We start from the raw sequence: 25,197 nt of genomic DNA on the forward strand, positions 1-25,197 counted from the left end.
CTTGTTAAAGTAAATAGGAAGGGTTCATTTCTAGTTAACTCCGTATTATCTTATATAATTTGCTCCTGTTTGGTTTACGCGAGAGACGTACCTATTGCCAAAACTATCAGCAGCCTTCCTGTAATCGTGTAAAATATCATGCAAGGGCTCTCGTTAAGAACATTTAAAAGCTACATTATCTAGAATGTAATATACTTATAAAAATAAGTCGGGTTTTCCTTCCTGACGCTATAACTCCAGAACGCACGAACCGATTTCCACGGTTTTGCACGGTCAGAAAAAAATTCAAGAGAAAACAGGGAAAATCATTTCATGGCAAAACAATATTTGCCGGGACAGCTAGTACATTATAAGTACCTATTTTTAGTATATAAGAAAATTTAATTTTAAAAACTATTTTATTAATAATATCATAACTGAGGTATAAAAGAGAGCCATTAAACCAATTACACTAAAAAGTATTTTTAGTATAATTAAAAGTATTTTTTACTAAAAAGTATTATAATAATATTATTATCAATTTTCATATTTGACGACCTCTGTGGCTCAATGGTTGAGCGTGTGGCAGCTCAAGGGGTCGCGGGTTTGATTAAAGTGTTTATGATATAATAAAAATCCATACTAATATTATAAATGCGAAAGGGTGTCTGACGTGAGACGTCTGTCTGTCTTTCTGTATGTTACCTCTTCACGCCCAAACAGCTGTACCATTTTCCCGGGAAAGGACATAGGATACTTTTTATCCCGGAAAAATGTACCGTACTTAAACATAATTATGTATGTTACGCTCAAAGACCGAAATCGCTCAATGAGCGAAAAAAGGGCTCACAACGCGTTGTGGTAATAGTGAAACGGCCACGACGCGAAGTTCGCGTCGTGGCCCTAATGAAAATGGCCACGACGCGTTCTGGCAATCACAAAAAGACCATAACGCGAAATTCGTGTTGTGGCTGATATGCTATTCATTTTTCTAGATTTGTTCTTGATTGATTAATCGTCCATAGGTAAGGAAGATTATACATATTTGAATTACCACGCGTACTACAAAATAGTTTTTCTTTTACTAAATCACTGCATATTGCATAACGTGTTTATCATTATCTATACTCTATATACTTATAATTAAATCGTAGAGGTAAAATTTTTGTACATTGAAAATAAACTTGAAAAAACGAGTCAGGGGCATGTAAGAAGAGTAGTAGAACACATTTTAACTGTTTTTGAAATTTTTGTTTCTCTGTCCGTTTGTCTGTATGTCTGTTTGTCTGTTTGTAGAGGCTAATCTCTGAATCCACTGGACCGATTTCAATGAAATTTGGCATGATGATACCTTACATCCCTGGTCAACATCCTAATTACATTTTAACCGACTTTCAAAAAAGGAGAAGTTAATGTTTACTTTGCTGTTTGTGGTCAGATTTTCAGAATTATTTTTTTGTTGTATAGAGTGCCCGAATTTGATACCATGCTTACAATAAAATCTGCCGAGTGCGAGTCGGGTTCGCGCACGAAGGGTTCCGTACCGTTATAGAGAAAAAATAGGCCAAAAGTTGTGTTTTTGTATGGGAGCGCCCCTTAAATTTTAATTCTATTCTAATTTTATTATTAATTATTAAAGTACACATATAATTTATAATTCTGTGAAACTTTCAACAACAAAAAAGGCCAAAAAAATCATGTATGTTGCATGCCCCCTTAAATATTTATTTTATTTTATTTTCAGAATTGTTTGTTATAGCGGCAATAGATATACACAATCTGTAAAAATTTCAGAACTCTAGCTATAACGGTTCTTGAGATACAGCCTGGAGATAGACAACGGAGTCTTAGTAATAGGGTCCCGTTTTTACCCTTTGGGTACGGAACCCTAGAAACGGTGACTTGATAAGTAATGAAATTAAAGGAACTCCTCAAAATTAACAACGTCAACCAAAGTGATTACCAATTCTAGCAAAGGTCGATCTTTAAAACTTTTCCTAATATTCGTAAACGATGATCCAAACCCTGGATGGATATTGACCACTGCGTATCTCAATTCGTTACTGGTCATGGAAATTTTAAAATCAAACTTTACGGATCTAAATTCACTGTGGCCACAACGCGTTGTGAGCTATTTTTTCGCTCATTGAGCGATATCGGTCTTTGAGCGTAACATGTATAGTATAAAAGTATTAAATATATTTCCGTTGTCTGGTACCCGTAACACAAGTCCTTCAGTTACTTAGCACAGGGCCAGACTGACGTGGTGTGAAGGGTCCATATACGTGGGAGAGCCATGCTTCGGCATGAATGGGCCGGCGCGACCGGATAAATACCACGTTCTCACAGAAAACCGGCGTGAAACAGCGCTTGCGCTGTGTTTCGCCGAGTGAGTGAGTTTACCGGAGGCCCAATCCCCTAACCCCTACCCTATTCCCTTCCCTACCCTCCCCTATTCCCTTCCCATCCCTACCCTCCCCTATTACCCTATTCCCTCTAAAGGTGGGTTCCCACGACCCGCTAGGCGACAGGCCTCGCCAGGCGCTGCCCCGCCTGTGTAGGCCTGTCACGGCCTGTACGTGAGCGTTCCCACGGCAGATGTCGGCCTGTTGACTGACATTCCAACATGAGCAGTGACACGGAGGATCATAAAATTATTAATTTTGGTTTTCAACTTTCTGTAGGTAGACATTAAATTTTTTAACTCCGTGATAGGGATAGCTCCATCTGATAAATTAGCTTTTATGCGTAACCGCGCATCATGGACTGCATTCTTATTTTTATGTTGAGGCGACGAACTATTCCAAAGCTTGTTAATTTTCATAAAGAGTTAAAAACTCGAATATCAGCTCGTTCGTCCACTCCATCATGTGCGTGTACGCTCAGGCGCGGCCGTAGGTAAAATGAACGATTACAACCGACGCAGACGCGCCCGTACAGGCCGCGACAGGCACTGTTGCGCCACGCCGCGCCGCGCCTTTGAACTTACCGACTTCCGATGGATCGAACGGGTGACAACAGGCCACCGCAGGCCTCATCGGATGCGACGGTTCCCATGGCCTGTCGGTATGTCCTGGCGCGGCCTGACCTGTGAGAAATCAGGTCGTGGGAAGATAGCTTTAAAAGGCCGGCAACGCACCTGTAGCTCTTCTGATGCTGTCAAAAATGACGTTTTTGTATGATGGCAGCGTTAGTTCCTTTTTTCGACACGTTCATATAAACAGACTTGCATTTAGCGATTTTATAAAAATGAATCAAAAGTGATTCTCCAAAGCGACCATTTTAGCCCCGCTGATCAAGTGGTGAATTGCTTTTCAAATATTCCTTGATATTGAGAAGTTTATTGCAATGGAAGATGCTTTACGTCCGGGAATATCTTATGATTGGCATTTTCAGTTTCAGCAAACCCAAATTGAATCATATTTCATTCAACATCTGTTTTACTTTAATCGCCTTTGTGTCTATTCATTTGCGTCAGTTGATTTAGTCCATTGTCTATTTTGTTCATTGATTTGCCAACTTGTTCGCGATTCGCTAAGCAGTCAATAGCATTATCTATTGAATAATATTTACAACAACATCCCTTATAAATAGCCAGTGTTTGAACTAAAATTGATCCTGTGCCAATTTCGCTGTAGGTTTCAGCCATTTTGGCGTCATGATGAAACAAACATTATTATTATCTATACATGGTGTAACAAAACTAAGTGATAATAGTGGTTTTTATCTATACTAATATTATAATAATAATTATTATAAAGCGGAAGAGTTTGTTTGTTTGTTTGTTTGAACGCGCTTATCTCAGAAACTACTGATCTGATTTGAAAAATTATTTCAGTGTTAGGTAGCTCATTTATCGAGGAAGGCTATAGGCTATATTATTTTATCACGCTGAGACTATTAGGAACGGAGAAATTGAGGAAAATGTGGAAAAAACGGGGGAAATTATTATTTCAAAAGGCTTATCTCACGAACTACATGAGCAATCTTTTTGTTATTTGGCACAGATAAAAAGTAGACCACGTGAAGGATCACATGTTATTTTTTGTGGACTAATTTGTCTGTGAAATATGTAATTTACGCGGGCGAAGCCGCGCGGAACGTCTACTTTAATATCTATGTTAAATTTTCATTTATATTTGCACCAGAAAGAGATTTGCTTGTACTTTTAATAAAATAATAACAACTAAAAATGTGTGGCTTTTTAGACAAAGGATCAAGTTAGATTCTTTTATCTCCCTTAAAACTTTCTCTGACACCCGCTACCGAAACCGATTATGTAAGCTTATTTAAGACTTAAGTTTAAGGGCCTGTTTCACCACTGATAAAGTGCCGGACAGGCTTTCCACATTTTTTTTATAGATTGTCACACTCTATCTGTCAAGTTTAGTGGTGGATAGCCAAGCAAGCACTTATCAGGAAGTGGTGAAATAGGCCCTAAGAATTAAAATCTAACAGCTGCTTTTTGTGCCAGGAACATAATTTTGGTGGTCGGCGACGGCATGAGTCTTACCACTGCGACAGCGGCTAGAATACTCAGGGGTCAAAGGAGAGGACAATCGGGCGAGGACACTGACTTGGTTTGGGACACATTCCCGGCAGTCGCACTAGCAAAGGTAAAATTTTATTTGTTTTTCCTATTTTTAATCGACTTCAAAAAAAGGTTATCAATTCGACCTGCATGTATGTAATATTTCCAGAACTGCCCAGTTTTCATATATTATGTTAATCTATATCAGCGTCTGAACAAATGTGCCAAATTTCAAAAGTGTATGTATGTTTTATGAATGTGTCGCCATATCTCCGGAAGTACTGATCCGATTTAAGTAATTCTTTTTTTATTGTACTAGGTATTTTTCAACTTAGGTAATTGTAGCATTACCTAAGTTGAACAATACCTAGTTTCATCAAAATCAGTTTAGTAGTTTTTAAAATAGGGAATTTTAATTGTCAATTACGTACAATTTTGAAGTCGATTTTATCTTTTTAAAATACAATTATTGTCTCTTTTATTGATACATAAATGTTGCCATAATATAACATTAATTATTGCTGAGAGAATTTGGTATAAATATCAGAATTTATGTTAAAAAAAAAACAAACATATTCCTGCTCTCTTCACACTTATACCCGTCTTTCATAATGTGAAAAAGAACGACGCGTAATTAGCGTCAAGTTAGTTTTCTCAAGCAGCTTTAATCCTAGATACCAATTTAACCCATTTAGACCCAAATGAAACTGAGCCATGGAAAAAATTTCTTTATTAATTTATAGAAACCAATAAAATTATTAGGAAAACACAAAAAATATTTTAAGCGACCGAAATTCTGCGACTCACGTCTCACATTATTACTCTCGTTTGGCTTCACCCTAAGATTCTTACATTCTGTAGACGTACAACGTTGATGCTCAAACTGGGGAGTCGTCAGCTTGCGCGACGGCTCTGCTGTGCGGGGTGAAGGCGCGGTACGAGACCCTGGGCCTGGACGCTGGAGGCCGCTTCAACAGCTGCTCCTCATCTGTCAACTCCAAGGTCTCCTCGCTCATCGACTGGGCACACGATGCAGGTATGCCACACCGAAGAAAGAGTTAGAAAAGAAAAGAGAAAGATTAAGAACCACTACATGCCGCCCGCAACCCCGCAACTAAATTCGTCTATCGCGAAGAACCGTAGATTTGTTTAGAATGAAAAGTATCCTATGCCCTTTAAGACTCAAAGTATCTCCATACCAAATTTCAGCAAAATCAGTTCAGTGGTTTAGGCGTGCAGAGGTAATAGACAGACAAACGGACGGACAGACACACATTAGCATTTATAATATAAAGTAAGGATAGAAGAAATTGATTTATATAAGGTGGACCTACGTCATTTGCTCGGGTTATGTCAATTCAATGTTAGTGGTACCCTAGAGCCTTAAATTGAACAACATAATATTTGACAATAAGATTGAGAGACGGGCGCGTTCAATACAAACCCTAGACGATCAATAATATTGCACAATACAATATGATATTGCGCAACGTGATACTAAGTTTACGACTCTAGGGGCTCGCTTAGTCGTGATTGCTGGGTTTGAAATAATTATTAATTACATAGGTCCACCACTTTTGAATCAACTTCTCTATGCTGGATTTATACTCGCGTCTCGTGGCTCGGCTCGCGGCGCGTTTCGCGGCTCGCGTCGAAGCGCGAGTGTAAACACAAAGCTCGCGTCCTCCTCGAGCTTCTTTGGAAACCGTTCCCGACGCGAGCCCTGCGAGCCGCGAGCCGCGCCGCGAGATGAGCCGCGAGCTCGAGTTTACACTCAGGGCTCGCGGTGCGTCTCGCGGCTCAATGATATTCTATGTTACTAACGTAACTAGATTGGAAGTTTACGGTAGCAACGCGTTGCCACTTCGAAGATGCCTGCAGGCATATCTCACATACATAATGACATAACGAATATATGACTTGACATTGTCTTTTGAACAAAAAAGTGGTTACGCATTTCTGAGAATCTTTTGTAAGACATTGCTACTCTAGTATTTTAGAAACTCATTGTCGCGGCTCGTCGAGTGTAAATCGAGTATAATTGTACATTAGTTCAACAAAGTGCTGATAGTCATGGCTTTGTTATTTCCGAAACAATTTCCTCCGGTGCGGTGAGGTTTGATTTAAAAACAATTCTTGTACCGTGGTCCGTGCACTTAATCCTTTCAGAGACATCATAAAATAGATACTAGCGATAGCAAATATTCTTTAAATCACAAAGCAAACTGAAAACTAGAAACATATTTATGAAATAGAAGTCTTTCTTATAAAAAAAACATCCTTGTAAGAAATAAGCAAGATTTTATCGTCTCTCGAATCGAATGAAAAACAACCTTACATAAAATGGGTACACTACGGCTATAAGCGGCCTAGAAATTGCCTATTTAGAGGGTCAGGCTTAGAGTAGTCGAAATATATTTTACGAATGTTATTTATGTCCTGAAGGTACATTTTCAAACTCCTTCAGCTTAGAATCCATCTATTAAAGTCTCAGTAGAAGTGTCTCGGATTTACAACGTTTCTATATATCAGGGGATAGATTAGTGGAAGCATCTACGATAAGGGGCACTATCTAAAACACTCAAAGGTGACTGACTGACACACGTAGTGATCTATCAACGCACAGCCAAAACCACTGGACGGATCGGGCTGTAATTTGGCATGTAGGTAGATATTATGACGTAGGCATCAACTAAGAAAGAATTTTGATAAATTCCACCCCTAAGAGGATAAAATGGGGATGAAAGATATGTAATAATACTTCTTAACGTGAGCGAAGCCGCTTGCAAAAGTTAGTTTTAAAATAAATGCGTAATACTTGAACTTTGTGGATAGCGGAAATATCAAGTGTCATAACAATCCCCATAAAAAAGTGGTGAAAATCTGATTTACTAATGAACGAAGATGTCAAATGACGTATCATGCAAAATAACGAGGCAACTTTTTTGGCAGCTCGAGGTGACAGATATTCAGCTCTCAAAACAAAAGATCACGTTGAATATTTTTTTACTCCTCTCCAGCTAGATTTCAGAAGCGCTTATACGGGCAAAAATTATGGCAATAATTGCTCGGCGGCACAAACGGAGCGATCTGGAGCAATTAGTGGAGCAATATGGAGCAATTTATTTCATATCGCTCAATGTCATATCGCTCAAATATTCGATGGCCACATCACTCAATATTATATTGCGCAAATTTGCTGCTTGTTGCCGCTAATTGCTTGATGTAGTCGTGACGTCAAAGTTGACGACAATTGACTGTAGTTGAGCAATTTTAGTTGCCCGTATAAGCGCACCATTATCAATCAATTTAATAATGATTTATTGCTTGTTTTTGCTCATAATTTTGCTCTATTCCCTGATAAACAATATACTCTATTCCTCTCTTTTTCCTGGTTCTCTGTTTCCATAATTAACTATAATATTATGTTAATCTAATCTCTTACTCTTTTATTCTAGCCGTCCTTAGCGGGAAGTGTAAGAGACAGTCTAGCAGACTGCAGACGTTTATAACTGTAGCCATATTAGAAGTTTAAAAAAGTAAATTATAAAAAGAAAATATGTCGGTTTCGTACTCAGCAATTCCGGTTTCGCTTTGTGCCAAATTAGGAACAATTTGCTGCAACCGCCTTTGATAGGCATGACACTGATTTTTAATTTGAAGAGGTGAACTGCTAAATGTAAAGATATTGTAGATGTGTTACAGGTCTTAAAGGAAATGTTTTAGATCTCGTGAGAAACTTAATTACATCTTACTCGTACCAACTACGAAAAATAGTCTATTTAATTTAGATTATTAATATAACATTCAACAAAATCTTAGATCTACTGATGAAACTTAAACTAGCTTATGTTGCATAAATACTATTTAGTACAAAATATTTCAATCTAAAAAAAAAGAGACAAAAAGGTACACGGACAGGATAGGAAATAGATGTATCTAACATTAAACAAAAAAATATCAACACAAACTACTGATCAAAGTACCCACTGAAACATTCGCAAATAATTTAAATAGTTTTGATGTTCTTAGTTATTAACATGTTGTATTTGTTGAACAACAATTATCCCTCTTACAATTAATGAGGGTTGGAGAATTATTAAGCCTCATGGATTGGACCCATGCGCTTTAAATTAACGACTTAACAACTACTACTATCAATTTGAATATTAAAATTAAACTGATCCGTGTTATTTCGAAAATGTTTTCCCCACAATACGTGGGAGAGCCATGCTTCGGCACGAATGGGCCGGCTCGACCGGAGAAATACCACGTTCTCACAGAAAACCGTCGTGAAACAGCGCTTGCGCTGTGTTTCGCCGAGTGAGTGAGTTTACCGGAGGCCCAATCCCTTACCCTATTCCCTTCCCTACCCTCCCCTATTTCCTTCACTTCCCTTCTCATCCCTACCCTCCTCTATTACCCTATTCCCTTTTAAAAGGCCGGCAACGCACCTGCAGCTCTTCTGATGCTGCGAGTGTCCATGGGCGACGGAAGTTGCTTTCCATCAGGTGACCCGTTTGCTCGTTTGCCCCCTTATTTCATAAAAAAAAACAATGTTTCTAAAATACTAGAGTAGCAATGTCTTACAAAAGATTCTCAGAAATGCGTAACCACTTTTTTGTTCAAAAGACAATGTCAAGTCATATATTCGTTATGTCATTATGTATGTGAGATATGCCTGCAGGCATCTTCGAAGTGGCAACGCGTTGCTACCGTAAACTTCCAATCTAGTTACGTTAGTAACATAGAATATCATTGGTTTCATGTGTGTTGCTAAAGTATATAAAATCTACAACGTCATACGTCAAATTAAGTAGATGTGCCCATTGAAAGTAAAAAGCATTATAGTAAACTTAATATTGTATAAAATTAAGCAGAATAAGCGTGAAAAGTGTGTAATTTATTACTGTAGAAAAAAAAACACCAAGAAGTTATAGTACATGCAATATATCGGCGAAGTGAGTGTCGGGCCACGCGTAATTTAGGGTTCCGTAGTACCGCTAGTTTTTGATAATTTTAGTACGGTCAAGAATGAACATTAATTATAACGTGTTTCACATAACTAACAACATATTTATACTCGTATCAGTTCCGTTCAAGAAGAGAGCGTATTTCCTATTAAAAAGCCGGCGACGCACCTGCAGCTCTTCTGATGTTGCGAGTGTCCATGGGCGACGGTAGTTGTTTTCCGTTTGCTCGTTTGCCCCCTTATTTCATAAAAAAGGATGTATCGTTTCTACAATAATTCAAAATTCATATTTACCGCGCGTCAACTTGTCACCTGTTAACGCACACAACGATAGTAGCCAATGACGTGCGAGACACGATCCTGTGACGCTGTTTGGCGCGGGAGTCGCCATATTCGCTTTCCGCCTCTCGCCGAGAGCGTCTCAAGACTTTGTAACGCGTGCATCTAATTAATTGCACATTACCGCGATCGCGAGTTCCACCAAAATTACTGGTGAATCGTGTGTGGACATTGGAATCCTAAATCCTAACGTGATAGCTGGCCAGCTGAATTTACCCAGGACATCCACAGAACCAACAGACGTATCGAGGAGCTACTGAACCCACTCAACGGCGTCTTCCAGCAAATCTGGTGAGTGCTCGTTGTTTTTGGTTGCTCATTGTTGTGTGTAACGTCGAGGAATCTCTATTCCTCGTCCCAATGTGACGAATTGGCGTGATTACCGTTAATCTTTCCTTCAAACCGCGTCAATACCGCCACATTCTTCTGGTGCCGAAACCAGGGATTTCTAGGTAAAAATGCATTCAGCCTGCCAAATACCGATTTATTCATTCGTAATCATACCTACAAACATAGTTTAGGATTCCAAATTAACGAAAAATAAGCATAATCTTTGCTCCATTTCTTTTCACAACTACCGCATTTCATTTTCATAAAAAGTTATCGAACGTTCTCGCAACTTCTATTCAAGTTTAAATGTTCCAACTTAAAAAACCCTAATTTTGCCTAGTGATATTTCTATTTCAATGTTGCATGTTCTTTTTTTCTTAACAATTTGCAGTTAGCATTATTGCAAATAATATCGTATCGAGTGAACTTAGCAACGCACCGTACCGAACGCACCGAGGCATATTAGGTACTTCAAGTTGTTTAAGCAACTTCAGGCCATCGATGTATTACACTAGATGCGCATATCGCACGTAACGATTGGAACTTTTCACTTCATATTTCATAAATTATTGTGAAGTTAATAATTTATTTTCTACTAAACAATATTCTTATCGATATTTTCAAACGATTAGTAGTATATCGTAATAGTTTTCGTAAAACATTCTTGCATAGACATTAAATAATTTCTATAATAGTGCAGTGTCTATTTCAGTGGCTTAGATTTATATCAAGTCACATTCCTCGAACTTGCATAGTTGTTTACGTACTTTTAAAATTCATTTTCAATTATTATTATCGATTGAAACGAACTTAACCTTATCGTTTGTTGTGGTGATTTATAATTATGTCTTATCTAGCGAGGCGTAAATCTAAACCTACGGTTAAGAAATGTATCGAATCGTCTTATACGATTAATAATTTACCTAGTTTGCGTCGTAAACGCACTATCGCATATAATCGTATAGCGAGAGCCTTGGACGTCGGGAACTCGGCTCAGTCTGACCAATCAAAGGTCGAGTTATTTCTTTCATATTGTCAAGAATTAAAATCTATTGCTAACGACTTTCAAGAGGCGCATTTTATAATTTTAGATCTTTTAAAGGATGACGTCGACGACAAAGATAACGAGATTCAGGAGATGTTCGACGACATGTATTTTCAAGTGGTTACGCTGCAACGTAAATATGAACCGAGTTCATCTTCTCAACCGGATGACTTGCGGTCGCGGCGCGACTCAGTCGCAGCTGCGCCGGGTAGCAACATACGTTTACCGAAGATATCGTTACCTACATTTTCAGGGGCTATAAAATCGTGGCCGGAATTCATTTCAACTTATAACGCATTGATTCACGAGTGCTCTCAATTAACTAATATTGAGAAATTTCATTATTTAGTTTCCGTTTTACGCGGTGATGCCTTATCGTTAATTCGGACGTTTCCTGTCGCGGCGGAGCATTATAATAGTGCATACGATGCGCTCAGAAATCGATACGAGAATAAACGCGAACTAGCTTTTACATGTTGGCGTGACATTTTAGAAATTAATTTTAAAATAGGTAACGCTCACGATTTTCGAAACTCGCTTGATACTATCGAAGAAAACTTAACTATATTGAAACAATTAAGTTTACCTGTCGAGCAGTGGGATTTTGTTCTTAGTTATCACATTTTAGCGAAGCTCGATCCTAAATTAAGACGCGAATTAGAAGAAAAACATAGTGATGTGGATCTTCCATCCTATATTCAAATTAAAGATTTTTTGCGTTCAAAATGTGAAGCTTTGATTCGTGATACTCATTTTACCGACCGCACTGTTAATAACAAATCCGCGCCATTGTCTAAAGAGTTTCCGATAAATTCGTTGAGATCGAAGCGACAAAATGTCACACTAGTTTCTTCTCGTACTAGTACTGGCGCTGCACGGAACGGCAGCCCTACTAAGGTATCGTCTACATTACCGCCTGGTCGTAAATGCTCTTATTGCGGCGATAAACATAGCATAATGGCTTGTCAATCTTTTCTTTCAAAATCGACGGATGAACGTATGGCCGTGGCCACTGACAGGAAATGGTGTTACAACTGTTTGAACGCGTCACATTCCGTGCAACAGTGCACTTCAATATTTGCGTGTAAACAATGTAAACGTAAACATCACACTCTTCTGCATCGCGAGTTACCGAAAACTAATTCCGTGTCATCCGATGACAAGTCAAGTTCAACGACCTTAGTATCGAAGGAAATTTCTTCTCCGTCTCCGACGACGGTGTTACTAGCGACCGCCATAATACAGATTCGCGACGCATCCGGCGATTTTTATAGTTTTCGCGCGCTTTTTGATACCGGAAGTCAAAATAACTTTATAACGGCTCGAGCTGCACAACAGCTGCGCTTGCAGCCTATCGCTACTTCCGTCAAAATTCTTGGCCTAGGAAGTAATCCTGCTGCGGTGGGCGGCGTGATTACTTGCGATATAGGTGTTAACAATAACGATAAGTTTCGTCTTGATATGTTCGTTGTTCCAAACATATGCGGCGAGCAACCGATAGCGAAGCTCAACACGAATGGGTGGGAAGTTAAAACATTACCGCTTGCTGATCCTGGTTTTGACATTCCTGGTCCTATCGACGTTTTGTTGGGTGCCGATGTTTTCGCTGAGTCGCTTCTTGAGCAACGTATAAAGGCTAGCGCTTCTCAACCACAAGCGTTCAATTCTATTTTCGGATGGCTTCTCCTAGGTAAAAGTAAACTCGCTTCTTCGTGTTTGTTAGGTAGGCCTGCTTCTCAGGCTCTTGACAATAATTTAAATACTATCGTTCAACGTTTCTGGGAAATCGATACCGTTCCATCTTCCTCTCGTCTTTCTCCAGAAGATCAATTGTGTGAAAGTACTTTCACCAATAATCACTACCGTGACGAGACAGGTAGATATTTCGTTTCTCTTCTTTTCAAGGATAACGGAGAGCCAATTTTTGAAGGCTCTAGAGATATAGCTCTTCGACGCTTTCATGCTATTGAAAGACGTCTCTCTCGTGATTCGGATCTTAAACAACAATATATCGATTTTATGACCGATTATAACGAAAGTGGGCATATGTCATTAGTGTCTCCTAAACAAGTCGGACAGGGAAGGTATTATATACCGCATCATTGCATTCTGCGACCGGATAGCGCGACGACTAAGCTTCGTGTCGTCTTCGATGCGTCTGCCAAGGATGCTACCGGCAAATCGCTAAACGACACACTACTGACTGGTCCAAAGTTGCAGTCCAATATTGTTGAAATCCTTCTTCGTTATCGCGAACATGAAGTAGTTTTTATGTGTGATGTTCGTCAAATGTATCGTCAAATTAATTTAGTTCCTCATCATCGCAATTATCAGCGTATTTTCTGGCGTGCTCATCCAAATGAGCCCCTTCAAGAGTACATCTTGAATACCGTAACGTACGGAGTTTCTTCTGCTCCATTTCTTGCATGTCGCGTCATCCAGCAATTAGCCAACGATGAAGGTCACGAGTACCCGAAGGCTAAAACCGTTCTAACTTCCGATATATATGTCGATGACGTCATTACCGGAAGTTCTTCGCTGGAGGAGGCACGTGACATAAAATCACAGGTTATCGCTCTTCTTGGTCGTGGTTCCTTTGAGCTGCGAAAATGGGTAAGTAACTGCCCTGAACTTCTGAGTGATCTTCCCTCAGAGGTTTGTCTATCGGAATCTAGAACTTTTACCGAAGCGACAGACACAACTGTCAAGGTTTTAGGCCTCAAATGGGAGCCTGCCTCGGATTCGTTCGTTTTTACCGTTCAACCGACAAACAATTCCTGCACCAAACGAACGATTCTAAGTGAGGTGGCTAGAATCTTTGACCCTTTAGGTTTTTTGTCCCCATTAACAATTCTTGCCAAGGTTTTAATTCAAAAACTTTGGATTATCGGTTCGTCGTGGGATGAAACTCCTCCACCGGAAATTGTTTCCCAATGGAACAATTTCTCTCGTCAGCTTTCTTTAATTAAGAACCTAAAGATTCCACGTAAATTCTTTAGTAAAAACGCTTTATCGTATCAATTACATGGTTTCTGCGATAGTTCTGAATTAGCGTATGGCGCTGTCATTTATCTACGTGTGACCTTGTCTGACGGTTCTATACGTGTTTTTATCGTCTGTGCAAAAGCTCGCGTTGCTCCTCTTAAGAAGCAATCGCTGCCTCGCTTAGAGTTGTGTGGAGCCGTTCTACTCGCCGATCTCATGAAGTTCGTCAGGGATACCTTACGGATTCCCATACATGAGATTTTCCTTTGGTGTGACTCCACTGTTACCCTGGCTTGGTTGCGATCGCCTTCGTCGCGATGGGCGACTTTTATCGCAAATCGTGTCAGTCACATCCAGGATATCGTACCTACCGAGTGTTGGAGGTACGTTCCTTCTGCTACGAATCCCGGAGACGTCTGTTCACGTGGCCAATTACCCAGCGATCTATTGAATAATTCACTATGGTGGGCGGGGCCTCACTGGCTGTCCCAATCACCTTCTCATTGGCCAGAGGACAGATCGAGGACCCATGCTAACAATGATGTGGTCTTATCTGAGCAACGTCGCGTAGCTCTCGTAATCGACAAAAGCAATACCGATCAACAACCGTCCATTATCGATCAAATGTTCGAGAAATATTCATCTCTTGACAAAATTTGTCGCATTCTAGCCTATATTTTTAGATTTGCTAATAAAGCGCGCCGCACAGGCATATCGTACGAAACTAATTTTATTAACGAAGTCGAGCGTCATCGTGCGCTACTTATTATCGTAAAACATTTTCAAAATCGCTATTTTTCATTAGAAATTTCAAACTTGAAACATGGAAAATCATTACCGCGAAGTTTTCGAAAGCTGAGTCCATTTATCGATAATTTAGGTATTCTCAGGGTGGGCGGACGTCTCGCTCACTCAGGCCTAGAATTTGAACATAAGCACCCTGCCTTGTTACCAAGGAAGTGTGTTCTTACAACAGCCGTAATCGAATCTGTTCACCGAAACAACTTTCATCCAGGTCTAAATACGACTCATTATTTAGTTTTACAACAATTTTGGATATTTGCGGCAAAACGTGCAATTCGAAATCAACTTTCGAAATGTATACGATGTTATCGTCTTAACCCGAAACCTTTACAACCGTTTATGAGTGATTTGCCTGCCTTTCGCGTTAATCAAACGAAACCGTTTTCAGAGGTAGGTGTTGATTTCGGAGGGCCTTTTCGAATTAAATTAGGTACCCATAGGGGCGCTAAGCTAGATAAGGCCTATTTATGCTTGTTCGTGTGCCTAAGTACAAAAGCCGTGCATCTTGAAGTAGTATCTACTTTATCGACCGATGGTTTTATCGCGGCATTGCGCCGATTCATTTCTCGCCGCGGTCGATGTAACGTAATCCATTCTGATTGCGGTACCAATTTCGTAGGCGCGAGCGCACAACTCGTATCATATGTAGAACAAGCCTCGCAAGCAGAGCGAATTTCTTTTAAATTTAATCCCCCTTCTGCTCCCCATTTCGGAGGAGCATGGGAAATCCAAATTAAAGCCGCAAAATCACATTTGTATCGTATCGTTGGAGATCAAGCTTTGACATTTGAAGAGCTTGCCACGCTCTTTACTCAAATCGAATCCGTTTTGAATTCCAGACCTTTGTGTCCACTGAGTTCGGATCCTAACGATTTAAGCGTTTTGACCCCGGGTCATTTTTTAACGTTGGAACCCTTAACCACAGTTCCGGATCCAGATTACACTAACGTTAAAATTCATCGATTGAACCGGTGGCAACTGATTCAATCTTATCAACAGCAGTTTTGGAAACGTTGGAGGCATGAGTACTTACATGGCTTAACTCAGCGAGCGAAATGGACCAAAGATTCAAAACCATTAACAATAAATTCTATCGTGTTGATTAAAGATACCAATCGACCTCCTCTCCACTGGCCGCTGGGACGCGTAGTATCACTACATCCTGGACCAGATGGAGTAGTTCGGGTGGCAACTATTCGAACTCGTCATGATCATTTGCTCAAACGACCCCTGGTCAAATTGTGTCCTCTTCCTATGGAATGACAAATAGAATCAATTACCGCTTAGTTTTAGTAGCAACCTAGCAGTTTAAGCTTAGTACCGTAAGTTATTCATATTTTATCGTTTCTTTTATCAGTTTAAGAAAATCCCAGTTGGTATTTTGGTGGGCGGAATGTATCGTTTCTACAATAATTCAAAATTCATATTTACCGCGCGTCAACTTGTCACCTGTTAACGCACACAACGATAGTAGCCAATGACGTGCGAGACACGATCCTGTGACGCTGTTTGGCGCGGGAGTCGCCATATTCGCTTTCCGCCTCTCGCCGAGAGCGTCTCAAGACTTTGTAACGCGTGCATCTAATTAATTGCACATTACCGCGATCGCGAGTTCCACCAAAATTACTGGTGAATCGTGTGTGGACATTGGAATCCTAAATCCTAACGTGATAGCTGGCCAGCTGAATTTACCCAGGACATCCACAGAACCAACAGACGTATCGAGGAGCTACTGAACCCACTCAACGGCGTCTTCCAGCAAATCTGGTGAGTGCTCGTTGTTTTTGGTTGCTCATTGTTGTGTGTAACGTCGAGGAATCTCTATTCCTCGTCCCAATGTGACGAATTGGCGTGATTACCGTTAATCTTTCCTTCAAACCGCGTCAATACCGCCACAAAGGACCTTTATATTTTTTTTTAGTTAATCGACTATTACTCAATAACTTTTAAAGTATTCTACTCCCGTGAATATTTTCACATTTCCAGAAACAACCGTTTAACTGGTAGAAGAGGGGGGGGGGCACTGGACTGTTACGAATTTTTCCACTTTAAAACTTCAAATTTTAGAAATAAATGGGGAAAGACCGAAACTATAAGTATTTCTTGTTGACTACGGAACCCTAAAAAGCATTATAATTTAATTTTACGACGTTAGACAATATAAATGCAAATTAGTGTAATTAGAGTAAACATAAGTATTTCCAAAACTCAAAGGTGTAATGTTCTGCTCATTAAATTACTATGATGAGTTCAATTATTATGGAAAAAAATGTTTATTATTAAACATTCTTTGATGAAAATTGCCTTCACTGAAACTGCTTTTATATGGGAAGCTAATTTCTAATTACTAGTCACCTATCCACGTAAGCACCACTTTTCTTTGACGCACGGTTCGAACAATGCATTCATTAGGTTTCCCCATTATTACGACCTAATTACTCAATGGGGGCATTATGACGACATTATACGGTATACCCATATTACTGAAGAAATGCGCTGAAAATGGACTACACATTTCATGGGAGGGTTATTAGCTAATGTGCCTAACATTCAGCAATTTTTTGCCGACAAAATATGCATACCAGTATAACGTTGTACATGTACATCACATTAGTACCAAATCGCTCTTTCGGGATTACTGATGTAAAAGAGGTTTTTCACGCCCGCAACTCCATGGCGCCAAAATTCGTTTATCGTGCAGCAATTATACATTTTTTGGGATAAAAGTATCCTATGTCCTTTTGCCAGGACTCAAAGTATCTCCATACCATACAAGTATGGAGATACTTTGATATTATCAGAAAATTCCGTCCAGTGGTTTTTTCGTGCAGAGGTAACAGACAGACAGACACTTTTCGCAATTATAACGTTAGAATGGGCATGGATTACTTATTAACGGTATTATAAAGCTTAAAATACCTCATTTTTCATTCTGTGTGTCCATGGATTTGAGTAATATAATATTATGACTAGCTGTCCCGGCAAATGTTGTTTTGCCATAATATAAAGTATTTCACCCATATCTATTATTTTATTGAAGTGACTGTATAAGTATGTCACCATGGCAACGTTCATCGCTATCCCGTCGCACAAACAATGGTCGCCGCCAGTCCCGAGTTGTAATAATTTACTATTTATTATTCAACAAATGCACTTATCAATATAAAAAGTAGATGTTATCCGATTCCCAACCCTAGGCGATATGCTCGCTAAGATTCACGAAAATCGGTTGAGCCGTTTCAGAGGAGTTTAATTACGCACACCGTGACACGAGAATTTCATTTGTAGATTTTACCACGTTATGGTGCGCATTAACGGGAACACCCCTTTAGGAGATTTCCTAGTTAAGTGTAATTAAATGCAAATATGGCCTATGAAAAAAAAATCGCGTTTTGAAAAAAAGAAAATAAACTTCTACTTAAACATTTTTTTACAATAAAGTTATAACCTCATAAAATTATACAATTTGTTGATAATTGCGATTGTTCGCGTTATGAATTGTCGCGAGATTTTACAATGTGTTAGTATTTAATATTAATAAAAAATATAATATCAATTTACTCTGTTACATTAGTACCTAATAGTTCACTTACAAATTAGCTTTTATTGTCATGCAAATTGTATAATATTTAAATGAGGTTATTAATACCTACTTAATGGTTAAAATGTTTAAGGAGAAATTTATTTTATTCTTTTTAGAGTGTTAAAATAAAAGCTTTTTTCAAAAAGATTTTTTATGATAATAATTTATTGTTACAATAGACGCACCGTCAATGCAATATAATATCCTTAAGGCTCTGTATTCCCAAAAACGGACGATTTTCAAGATTTAAAAGTGACAGTAGACACAAAAATATAGTAATTTAAATTCTGAAAAAAATATATGTGTTAGTTAAGGATCTAACACAGTGGAATTTATATTCCATTACACAATATCATGAACTTCACTCGATAGAAAAAAAACCCAAACTTACCTCTTCTTTAACGAGTTTTCCATACTATGTCCAAATTATTTGGAATTTTCAGATTATTTTTGCAGTGACTTAAAGACAAAGAATATATCTAGGGCTCGAAGCCAAAAAACTATAAAATAGCAGGCGCAAAGTGTGTGACTGAAAGCGTACCAGCCGAACATTTGCGCCTGCTATTTTATAGTTTTTTAGAAGAGGTAAGTTTGGGAGTTTTTTCTATCGAGTGAAAATCATGATATTGTATAATGGAATATAAACTCCACTGTGTTAGATCCTTAATTAATACATATATTTTTTCAGAATTTAAATTACTATATTTTTGTGTCTACTGTCACTTTTAAATCTTGAAAATCGTCCGTTTTTGGGAATACAGGGCCTTAAGAAGATACACAAAGGAATAGCGAAATGAAAAACAAGTAGGTTTTGTAAAATCTATTACTGTCTCCCTAACCTCAAGCCTCCCCCGCAGAGCACGATAGAGACAACTATATTATAATACAGCTTGATATGAAAATTCTGAACAGAAAATCAATGATTCGTTGTCCCCTGATTTTTTCTCCAAAAGTTAACCTATTTAAGTACTTTTTTCATTAAAAATTAATGCAAGGCTTGAGTTGTGTCCCTATATTTTTTTTTTGCATAATTTAGACAATTCTGTTTTCTGGATGTTTGAATACAGCGGGAAATCTGGCCACTTTTTTTGGGTTTTTGAGCGTTCATATCTTTTTCATAATTTAATTATGAAAAGAAACAAAACATGTCAATAGTGGCCATAAATATTCAGGAAAAAAAATTATAACTCTACCGGCATTATCCAGGGAGGAAACAGGGGACAACGTTTGTATAGAAAAACGACCCTAGTATCTCCTATTATAGAAATATCGTGCTTTAATAAATATAATATTTAATAGGAGATATTTTAAATCAGGGGTTGCCAAACTTATTTTGTCTACTGCAAATTTTGGGAACAAAATATATTTAAGCACACTGAAATTACAAATCACCCTCAAGCCTCTACACAACGCCCCATTTTTTCTGGGTCCCACACCCTTTAGACCTTCAACGCCCACTTTGGGAAAGGCTGTTTCACATCATAGTATTTTTCAGGAAAATCAAGCGGTATTGTGACCACAGCTAGGATAACCCACGCGACTCCCGCTGCGTTATACGCCCATGCTCCTTCAAGATACTGGGAAGATGACAGTCGAGTTCCGCCCACTGTGCGAAAAGATTGCAAAGACATCGCCATGCAACTAGTCGAAAACGAGCCTGGAAGAAGCATAAACGTAAGTTATACAGCTTTATCCCGTTTAGAAACTGAAAGTACGGTATTCCCGTTTAGCAAATTTTATATGGCAATGAGGTTTCTTATAGAAATACATGTTTCATACAAAAGTTGCTAGGCACTGAGGTGATGAAAAAGATGCTATTTTTTATATAAGGTGTAACAAAACTAAGGGTGTGTAATGTATAAATTATAAAAGCAGCGCTAAAAGGGTACCTTTTTTAGGGTTCCGTACCTAAAGGGTAAAAACGGGACCCAATTACTAAGACTTCGTTGTCTGTCCGTCTGTCTGTCTCCAGGCTGTTATATTATCTCAAGAACCGCTTTAGCTATACTTCTGAAATTTACACAGACATCTGTTGCCGCTATAACAACAAATACTGAAAATAAAATAAAATAAATATTTAAGGGGGACTCCCATACTATAAATGTAATTTTTTGGCCTTTTTTGCTCGATGTCAATAATGACAACAGGTAGGCAGTTGAAATTTTCACAGAATCCTCAATTATATTATGAGTATTTTAATAATAAAATTACCATACAAAACACAAATTCTGGCCTATGTTTTCTCTATGAAGGTACGGAACCCCTCGTGTGCGAGTTCGCACTTGGCCATTTTTTTCACCTTTGTATGAAAAAATTCGTGAGGAAGCTTAGCGCACCCTTAAGTATTATAACTTGGTTTGGTTACACCTTGTATAAGTCGAAATGTTATCATTTTGTAAAGTCTTGATACGGAATAAAATCCCCCGCTCTATTATGTCATTATAATAAAAAGTAACAGTGTAGCGAGGAATGTACAATTTCTTGGTTCAAGTTTTTTTACGGAATGTAGGTTAAGAAAATTAACATTGCTATCATGGCAATACTCGAAAGCCAATAATAACACCGTGTCTTGTGAAGAGGAATAGCAAATGTTTTATGACAAAATTCTGCGATTCGAATATTAAAAATATCAAATTAAAATGCAGGGTAATTTTAAAATATTAATTCATTAATCCGCTACTTATAATAATATCCATTGTATTGAAACATAATGGCATTACAATGAAGAACACATCGTACTGAAATATAATGATTGTATTTCGGTTATGACCATGAGCCATATAGTTCATCCAATAACATGCGAAATTGCCTTCGTTTCTTTTCATCTCTATGCATTGTTCTCTAGAAAACATCATCTCCAAACTTATGTAACTATAGTACCCACACTCGGCCATTGTATAAAGGGGATGCTAAAAATATGTCGGCTCCAACACAATACAAGTCTAGGTCGTCTATTGTTTATGTTACTTTCATTTGTAAAGGTAATAATGGGCGGTGGGAGACGACATTTTCTACCAAATGTGACGCCGGATCCGGAACATCCGAATAGAGAAGGAAGAAGGCTGGACGGGAGGAATTTAGCAGAAGATTGGGCGAGAGAGAAGAAGAGGCGACGATTGCGAGCCCAATATATCCATACGAGGGAGCAGCTAGCGAAAATAGATCCGAGAGCAGTAGATTATGTATTAGGTACGCATACTTGGTTAGGTTAGGTACGTATTAAATTCATACTTGGAAGGTCAATTCATAGCGCAACGTGACGCGTAGATTCATTTCTAAATTTGTATGGATTTGACAGATTTGCAAGACGTTTCACGCAATTGAAATCTGTCAAATCCATACAAAATTAGAAATGCATCTGCGGACTGCGCGTCGCGTTGCGGTCTGAATTGAGCCTATTTTTTTTTTTTTATTTATTTAGGCCCATAATACAAATATCTTACAGACTAACATACATATTCATATTATAATATACCTTAAGGACTAACATACATAATAATAGCGTGAACAACTGCACTGTGCATATAATATACGTAGAGCTATATTTGTGCGAGAATTTTAGTTAATTTAAGCTCAACAACAAGCAAATCCGTAGTTTTGCGATTTGGCATTTAATTTTGAGCGTAAGCATTATGTATCTCAGTATAATAGATTCAAAACGTATGATTTAACTAGATGATGCCCGCGACTCTGTTGTGCCAAAAGTAGTTTATCACGCGGGAAACGGGATAAAAAGTATCTAGGTATCCTTTACCGAGACTTAAAGTATCTCCATACCAAATTTCAGCAAAATCGGTTCAGCGGTTTGGGCGTAAAGAGGTAACATACGGACAGACACCACTTTAGTATTTATAATATTATTATGGATTACATCGCTGACCAAACATAGACTAACAACAGTCTCCTATTCAAAGTCACGTCTCGGGGAATGGTTTGTTTGAATTCGGTACGACGATATCCCTTAGGGTAGACAGCATTAAGAATTGTCCAGCTGTCTGTTGGCTAAAAGACTTGCCCTAAATTCGAGGAAGCCAATCTTTAAAGTGGATCTGGAATATATTTAGCTACGAATTTATTGGCCACTTTATTCGAAAAGAAATTCGATTTTACATTGGATCCTGCAAGATTTTCTCAGATTCGTCCGAGGGAGATGTGGTAGCTTTACAAAATGTTAGTATCTCGGATTCAATGTTTAGTTTTTGGTAAGTCAGGTGTTGTTTAATCATAGTATTCTTTGTTACGAAAACAATCAAGTAACTGCTTTCTTACATTTCAGTACGAACTGATCTGATGGATCTGATGTAAATTGTAATCTATCCCACATGCAATATCTCGTGGCGTAAAAGCTATAAAACCTTCTTTGATAATAGGATCGGGAATCAAAATGATGTAAAACTGGGGATTTTCTTTGGGCAGAAGATAAAATTTATTGAGGCGAGGTGGATACGACTAAAGCAATTTATTTTGTTGTATAAAAAGATATTCTATATTTATTACTGCAGCACCGATGAAAGAAATCTCACCTTATTACATTGTTAAAATTTTTAGTATTTCATGTTTTTGTCGAGCGTTTTTTTGTCTTTCCTATTTTTAAATATACGGAATTTTTGCCAGGTTTGTTTGAGTATTCGCACATGGAGTTCAACGCTGAGCGTGGTGCTTCCTTGGATGCTGAAGACGGGTCCACCAGTGGGGCTGTGAAGGCGGATGACCCTTCCCTAGCAGACATGACCAGGGTTGCGCTGTCCATATTGACCAAGAACGACAAGGGATTTTTTCTACTACTTGAAGGTACTTGGAATATCTGAAAAGAAACATAATTTAGCAAACAATCACTGTGTGTGTGTGTGTGTGTCCGAAATAAAGCCAAAACTTTGTCAATAAAGCACAACTTCGCAAATCTAGGGTTATAAAAAAAGTTAAGTCAGAAAGATTAATGATATAAGTTTGAGATATTAATAAAGTAAGTCTTACAATACAATGATTATTTCAGCTTTGTAAATCATGATTTGAATTAATTACTTTTTGCTTGTCCATAATAATTATTATATCTAAAAGTTTGTAGGTATATGTGATTTAATTTAGATTTATTTATCACAACTAGTAAAGTTGACAAGAAATATTACAGAAGTTTGGAGTAGTTATCTGAATATCAGAATTGATTAAGCTTCTATTGAGAAGTATATTGAATGTTGTTTTCCACAAAAATCATCATATTCCGGATGATATATTTTAAGAGTACTATGATGCTGAATATTTAAGGAACCCTGACCATAAGGGCTTTTTTGATTACTATCAAGCAAATCTTTTGTGAGTAGCTTCATTTTGATAAGAAAAACAACATTTTTATCTGCGAAAAATCTTGAAAGTGGTAGCTAACAGAGATAGAAAGGATTTCATACATTGATTTGATGGTCCTAAAATATTATGGATTGTTCTATTTGTAGGACATTGTTATTCTTAAATTAAATTACTATTAAGTAATAACCTATCAATATAATATATATAAAAATCACTTGGTCGGGGTTCCGTTTTAAGGTTATGTAATGAACAAAACTTGGTTGACTACGGAACTCTAAAACGGTGCAATTAGCAGTTTTTAATAGTTACTAAAAATGATAAGTCAAAAGTAATTCTTTCAACGCAGCTCCTTTCACAAAGTCTATACAAGGGACACAAATACAGTGAAGCAGTGTTTTTCAACCTTTTTCATGATGCGACCCCCACCATTGTTAAAATTCTCCTATTGATCTTGATGTTTTTTTTTCTGAAATAGTTCTCCCGACCTCTAGCGACCCTCCTACAGAAGATCGCGATTTGCAGATTTAAAAACACTGCCCTAAAGTATTATCACTCATTTATGTTACACCCTGTGTACTGTGTGCCCGATATAAGCTCATAAAACCGCGCAGCCGTAAAAAAGCAAGCTGCGCTTTAATTTGCATAAATTAATAACAGCAGGGATTCCGGCGTAGATAACAAAATAAAAGTTCAAATTTTAAACATTTTACACCGACCACAATAATATTTCCGCAGTAATTTAAAAAATTTGCCACATAAATTTTAATACTTCGCGCTTTAAGTCTCACTTGTTTTGGCTGAGATAACTTAAGAGTTAAGCGGTATTATGATACAATTTTTTTACGAAGCGGTATTCAAACTTTTTTGATAAAACCAGCACTCAGTTAACTATACTGTGTTGTTTAATGTAGTTTAATAAGAACTTTCAAATCCTCTGCAGATTTTGTAAGGGTCAAATCAGACAGCAACGTCACCCGTTACACGTAGATGCATTTCTAAACGTGTCTAAACACACCCATGCCGAAGATACACGGCCGAAGTTCCGTGGCCGACATTACGTTCCGATGCATCCGGCTGACACACGATAATAGCCGAAATTACGCGGTGAAAATCCAGTTGCGTAACTTTGTCCGAGTATTCAGTGTCTCGAACGCCGCAGAATCGCTGCCCAACTTACGCTCGAACGAAGTTCGGCTGTACGCTATAACGCGACGTAATTTCGGCATGTAGTTGAATACTAATAAAACACTATTTATTACTTTGTACCATAATTTGCTATTGCTGAGAAACCAAAAAATCCAAGAGCAATTTATGGTACAAAGTAAAAA

The 25,197-nt window shown here is 38.2% G+C and overlaps 1 protein-coding gene across 1 annotated transcript in view; it reads left to right on the forward strand.

Annotated features, from left to right (window-relative positions):
* The window catches only part of LOC121733512 (alkaline phosphatase-like), a 113,215-nt gene that overhangs the window by 79,737 nt on the left and 8,281 nt on the right, over positions 1–25,197 (forward strand). Inside the window, exons 4-8 of the mRNA XM_042123780.1 lie at positions 4,454–4,595; positions 5,372–5,546; positions 20,064–20,242; positions 21,550–21,757; positions 23,183–23,359. Of these exons, the coding sequence (XP_041979714.1) occupies positions 4,454–4,595; positions 5,372–5,546; positions 20,064–20,242; positions 21,550–21,757; positions 23,183–23,359 (881 nt within the window). The remainder of the gene's footprint in view (positions 1–4,453; positions 4,596–5,371; positions 5,547–20,063; positions 20,243–21,549; positions 21,758–23,182; positions 23,360–25,197) is intronic.

Source organism: Aricia agestis, chromosome 14, assembly GCF_905147365.1.
Source record: "Aricia agestis chromosome 14, ilAriAges1.1, whole genome shotgun sequence".
NCBI classification, from domain to species: Eukaryota; Metazoa; Arthropoda; class Insecta; order Lepidoptera; family Lycaenidae; genus Aricia; species Aricia agestis.